The sequence below is a fragment of the Corapipo altera genome, unplaced genomic scaffold (assembly GCF_003945725.1).
Source record: "Corapipo altera isolate COAL_440 unplaced genomic scaffold, ASM394572v1 68, whole genome shotgun sequence".
In the NCBI taxonomy this organism is placed as follows: Eukaryota; Metazoa; Chordata; class Aves; order Passeriformes; family Pipridae; genus Corapipo; species Corapipo altera.
Window position 1 is genome coordinate 1,487,070 of NW_020884919.1, and position 6,000 is coordinate 1,493,069.

A 6,000-nucleotide genomic window follows, 5' to 3' on the forward strand; every position below is an offset into this window, starting at 1 on the left:
CAGGCCATTTCAAATCAGTGTAGAAAATTGTGTGGTTATGTCTATGTTTTGAATTTACAGACATTGTTTTCAGAGTTAAAAAGTAGAATTCACTTGCAATGGATATTTTTTTAAATTGTTTTCTCCTTGCTGCAGTACTTGTATGTGGAACTTGCCACGAAAGAGAGGCCCCACCATCATGCTGATAATCAGACTCAAGCCCTTACACATGCCAGGCAAGTCAAGGACATGATCAGTGAGGTAAGATACTGCTTTTTTTTTTTTTTGGTACCACTCTGCTGAACTCTTTAAAAGTTTTATTTCTAATTTTAGTAGTAATTTCAAGGCTCAAATCCATTTTCCCTACATTTAGTTTTTTTGTCTCTTATGCTTAAGTTCCACATTTCCTTTGTAAGCTCTAATAAAATAAACCACTTTAAAAATATGTTTCTGTGTTTTATAAGATGCCTGTTTCTAAGTGCTTGTTTGCAGATTGGCAAAGATTGAAATTGTAACTCTTCCCTTCTGCTGTGTCTCTTAGAAAAAGTATAAAACCCAGTATGAGAAGATGAAGCACAAATACACCCCTGTCCCTGACACCCCAGTCCTGATCAGAGCCAAGAGGGCCTATCTGAATGCCAGTGATGTGAGTACTCCAGGAGCACCTCCACTGCTGCTTTTCCTTGGATTCTTTCCACAAAAGCCAGAAAATAATCAATAGGGAGCAAGAATTCAAAGCATAGACTACCCCAGTGTAGATCATGAATGAGATCACTCCATTTGCATGTTCATTTCCATTTGATATTATGGAGATTATTAAGTTTTGACTTGATGTCACTGTAATTTTTTTTTCAATTATTATAATTCATTTTCATTTCCCACTGCACTGAACAAAGGAAAAATAGATTTAGAGTAATCTGCTTACACATCAATTCTCCAAATAGTGCAGACTGGAGTGAAATGATTGATGCTGGAACCAGGATGGAATACCTTTTATCAGCTTTTTTCATCTCTTTTTGTGTTAGAAATAAACTGCCCTGTCACTGAGAATGTGTTTATTTTTTAATTCAAGAGTGGATTACAGGCAAAAATTATCTGAGCTGCTGCACAGAAGGTTATTAAGGTGGAAATGATATTTTTTCCTTCAAGCATGGAACAGTTATTTGGGATTTAAGGCAATGGGCAGAGCATCATTTGGGAGATCTTTCCTATGTATTTCAGAACCAGCAGGATATGAAAGGACATGTGCTGGGCTGGGTTTTTTTTCTAGGGATTAATTAGTCTCAGTGCTTTCTTAAAAGTGATTTTAAAATAATTTAAAGGAGCATCCCAGCTCTTCTGCACGTTTCAGTTTCTCCTCTGAGAAAACCTTTCAGCACAGACTGGGATGATCTTCCTGCTTTGTTCTAGATCAGGACATGGAAGAAAGGATAAGCAGTTCTTAATGCCAAAAGTGGCACTTGTGTCCTGTGAAACAGGGACCTTTTTTTCCAGTCTGAAAGTGAACTGGATGAAAGTCTCTCAAATTTCCACCATAAGTTTCAGTCAAATTCCAATTAATCGTAGGGAACTGGAGCTTCTTCAAATCCCTCAGGGCTTACACGAGGGTGTTGGACAGCAACACATCCCAGGATGTCACTCCTGAGAGTTAAGAGCTTTAACTAAAACAGTTCCTGGCAGATGACTGTGTTGTTTTGTGTGTCATTTTTGTGCCCAGCTGCGCTACAAAGAGACCTTTGAGAACACCAAGGGCAAGTACCACACGGTGAAGGACGCCCTGGACATCGTCTACCATCGCAAGGTCACCGATGACATCAGCACTGTATGTACAGCAGTTCTGTTCCCAACCAGTGTCTGTCACTTAATAACCTACAATATGCTGTTGTTCCATTGAAGTGTGTGAAATAATTAGAAAAAAATAGATTATTTCCTTCTCTGAAATATTAGATTTCATCACGTTTGACGTTACAAAGGTGAATCTCGTTTCCATTCTTGGTTCCAGTGTTTCAGAAAAATATATGGAACCGTGTGGTCTGAAGTGTTCTTTAGATTGTTTTACTTAATTCTTCAATGTTCTTTGTAGATCAAATATAAGGAGAATTATATGAGCCAGCTGGGAATCTGGAGATCAATCCCAGACCGTCCGGAGCATTTCCATCATCGCCTGGTCACGGATGCCATCAGTGATGTGAGTTCAGAGAGTTCCTGGAAAAGTTATAAATAGGTTTCCAAAATGAAACCAAAGCCTTCTTTCTAAAGAAAGGGAAGGCAGGTGAAATTTTTTCAGTGATTTACACTTTCTCCTGGTAGATCTGTGAAATGACAGAGTGATTCCAATGGCTACAATTGCAGCTCATCTCAATTTCAAATTAACAGAGCAATCCTAATTCATTTCAGTTGCATTTTTCTGTTAACTCTGTCACCCTGTTAACCCTGTAATTGTTCATATCTGTAATGATACAATGACTCTTTAATTGTCCAAGAATAAATATTTTTAATTCACACAGGGGCTCCAATAATTAATGATAGATTAGGTATGTGAGTAATCTGAGTCCATCCAAAAAGCATGAGTAATTGATTTATTTCATAATGGAATAATAATGGATGGAATTGTTTGCCACACCTTGAGGTGTCCTTTCAGCACTGATAATCTCCTTAAAACTGCATCCTTTTACTTCTTTTCTAAAGGTTAAATACAAGGAAGACTTGGAATGGCTCAAGGGCACCGGGTGTTATGTGTGGGATACTCCAGCTTTTGTCCTGGCAGAACAGAATAAAGTGCTCTACAGTGGGGTGAGTAAAACATTAAAAGTTGCTGAATGTCTTTTTGACATTTGCTGTACATTTACAACCATTTGTTTGTAGAAAACTTGAACACACGTGTGCAATAATTCTACCACAATTTGTCTCTAAAATCCTGTTTTCATTGCCTGGCCATTCTTTAGATTAAAATGGGGATTTTTGTTGTGTGTTTGGTTCTGCTTTTCTCCAGTGCAAGTACAAGGAGTCGTTTGAGAAGACCAAATCCCAGTTTAAGTACGTGGCTGACTCTCCAATTAATGAGCATTTTAGATATGCAACTCAGCTGATGGATGGGGTGAGTGCTGAAGGCTCCTCTGGAGTCTCCTACTCAAGTAGTGAAGTCTGTATGTAAATACAGAGCTGAAGGTGGATCTGCCTTATATTCAGGCTTAAAGATGCCTTAAGATCAGGCTGAAATCATGGAAGACAAGGTTGTTCTTATTGTCTGAGTATTATTTTTTTACAGAACCTAGAAAGTGAAATTCCCAGCCCTATCCCATTAATTTGTCTCATTGCAAAGGAACTTTTCCTTTGCTGACTGGGAAATAAATGACAACTTAAATAATGCTGCTTGTGGAGTAACACTGGTGATTTCCATCTGAGAAAGGTATAAAGGGAAATCCAATTGCTTTCCTAAAGTGTTGGAAAAACCAGTGTTGGGAAGACAGTCTTACGCCTGGAGTTACCAAAGCTCGTTTCATTCCAGATATTTTGCCTTGAATTTTTCCACTCTGCTACTCACTTTTATTTTATTTTTCACCTCTAGTGCTAAACAAACAATATACACACCTTCTAGTACAGGGGGTTAATGAACTCCCCGAGGTTTAAGGTTAAAATCACCTCTGGAATTTGTAGGATTAGTTCTCTACACTCACAGGACAAAGCCTGTGGAGAAACACCATGTTCTGGGTGATTCCCATCAGCTCAGAGTTGGAATATCACACACAGCTCTGATGCTTTTCATTGAAGAAGCAGATATTTAGATTCCCATTTTGGTATTTCATTATTTTTTACCAGCTATTACAATGAATTGTTTACCTGTCTGTCCATGTATTATAGTTTTACCTTTTTGGGTAAGAAAAACTGTTCACAACAAATACAATTCCAGTTCTGTTGCTATAATTTTTTACTGAATTTGATAAACAATGAGCCAGAATTTCTTATGGATGATTGTTAGTATTCAGTTCTTATTGTTCAGTAGAATAAATAAGGAAAAATTTATATATCAGAAGCCTAAATGGGTAAAATTTTAGCAGTGGGGCTCCATACATTGGAATGAACTTACCTGAATGTCTTCTGTTATATAAGTGATACATTTTTAATAAGGGATTATACATTTTGCTTACAAAATGTTAAAAAAATATTGTCTTTTACCCCCACACCTCATTGTCATCTTTTTATCCTCAGCTCAAGAATCTGTAATAGAGTTCTGCTGTTATTTTTCATGAAGAAAGTCAGTGATAAAATGAGTTTATTGGAGGGGCAGGGATATGTAGACATGCTTAAATTGTGGTTTAGGCCTTCCAGTGACAACCTAGAAATGCATGTACCTTTGGAAACACTCTCTCTCTTCTTTTTGTTTTCAATTATTTTTCTCTTTTTGGCCATGACCTCCCAGCCCAGGCTGTAATGACCCCTGTGCAGAGGTGGCAATGGTTAGAACAATGATCTCTCTGTGTTTTCACTCTCTTGTCACGCTGTGTGATGCTCTCCTGAGCAGAAATTATATAGGGCTGCCTATGAGAAGCTCAAAGATAGGTACAGCGTTATTGTGGATGATCCCAGGAATCTCCTGGCCAAGTGGGTCTCCAGGCTGAGCAGTCAGGTACTGTGGGAGCACTGGGTCACTCCCAGAACTGTGTGCCACCTTCACCCCAGCAGTATCAGCTGTGATACTGTCCTGGGCTCATCGACGATCTTCGTTCTGCCACCCAAAAAGAACTGGGACTTTTTGTGTGAGCTGCTCTGTGCTTTATGTACTTTCATTATTGTGCATCAACTCACTGCAGAATCTGAGCCCTCTTCAAGCCACTGGAGAGGTTTAAAAAATGCCTTTATTTAGCAAGCATTTCTTTTTTAATACCTCTCTTTTAAAGGCCTTTGCCAAGATAATCTTCTCCTTCCTAGATAAGCAGCAGTGCCATCTTTGCCTTTTGAGTGCTCTCACCTTCAGCTACAATTTCCCCTCATCTCCCCCCAAAAATTCATGATTTCCTCTCCTTCACTATAAAAATATTAAGACATTTCCTTCCCTATGCAAATAGGAGAGGAAATGTCTTTCTATATTTAATACAAATGCATTTATATGAATATTTATCCATTTAATAATTATGTTGGCAATATCTGCCCCTGACATTCCCAACTCTGCAGATGTGAGTTGTATGCACATGTCAATGAATACATACAGTACCTTGCCTACATCTCTCCACTCTCCAAGTGTCTGGGATCTAGAGCTGTGTTGTTGTTCCTGGTGTTCATGGGTCTCTCTTGTCCTTCGTTGCCATTTGCATGAACAGAAAAGCTATAAATCCTTTGCCAAGATGCTCCTGCAACATGGATGTAATGAAATTCTGAGGCCAGATATGCTGACAGCTCTCTACAACACTTACTTGTGGAGCCAGGTAATATGAAGAACTGCTCTAGGAGACATTTAGATGCAATTTCTCTGCTTGGACTTCTAATATTTCCTGCTTTCCTACGGATTTCAGACCCCAAGGATTTGCTGATGTGCTTTATGCTGGCAGTGATCAAATAGTTTTGAGACCAGAATATCACATTTACTGCCACTGGGTCACTCAGCTCAGGCTGATCTTGTCTCCATTTTCTCCCTTCATTATAAATAATTGTCATATGTTTCACATATTTACATAAAAAGCAATTTTTCACACATTTCAGATATTATATGTTAATATTTCCTTAACCCAATTCTCATTCTGCCACCATTTCTTAGATTGTCCACCTTCCATAACATGAGTTCTTAATTATGGAATTAATGATGAAGTAATGTAAAGTAGATTGTAACAGTTAGTCCCACTCTGCCTGAAATGGTGTCAGATAGAGAACAGAGTTATTTGTCCTCTGCAATCACAGCTGCTGGCAGTGACCTTACTCCTTTTAATGGTAAAAATGATTCCTGATCACAATATAAATTATAAACCTGGAAAATAATAATAATAATAATAATAATAATAATAATAATAATAATAATAATAATAATAA

At 38.0% G+C, this 6,000-nt stretch overlaps 1 protein-coding gene across 1 annotated transcript in view; it reads left to right on the forward strand.

Moving 5' to 3' along the window:
* NEB (nebulin) overlaps positions 1 to 6,000 on the forward strand; it is a 99,062-nt gene that overhangs the window by 62,998 nt on the left and 30,064 nt on the right. Inside the window, exons 79-85 of the mRNA XM_027656241.1 lie at positions 136 to 240; positions 521 to 625; positions 1,697 to 1,801; positions 2,063 to 2,167; positions 2,668 to 2,772; positions 2,972 to 3,076; positions 5,298 to 5,402. Coding sequence (XP_027512042.1) covers positions 136 to 240; positions 521 to 625; positions 1,697 to 1,801; positions 2,063 to 2,167; positions 2,668 to 2,772; positions 2,972 to 3,076; positions 5,298 to 5,402 — 735 coding nt within the window. The remainder of the gene's footprint in view (positions 1 to 135; positions 241 to 520; positions 626 to 1,696; positions 1,802 to 2,062; positions 2,168 to 2,667; positions 2,773 to 2,971; positions 3,077 to 5,297; positions 5,403 to 6,000) is intronic.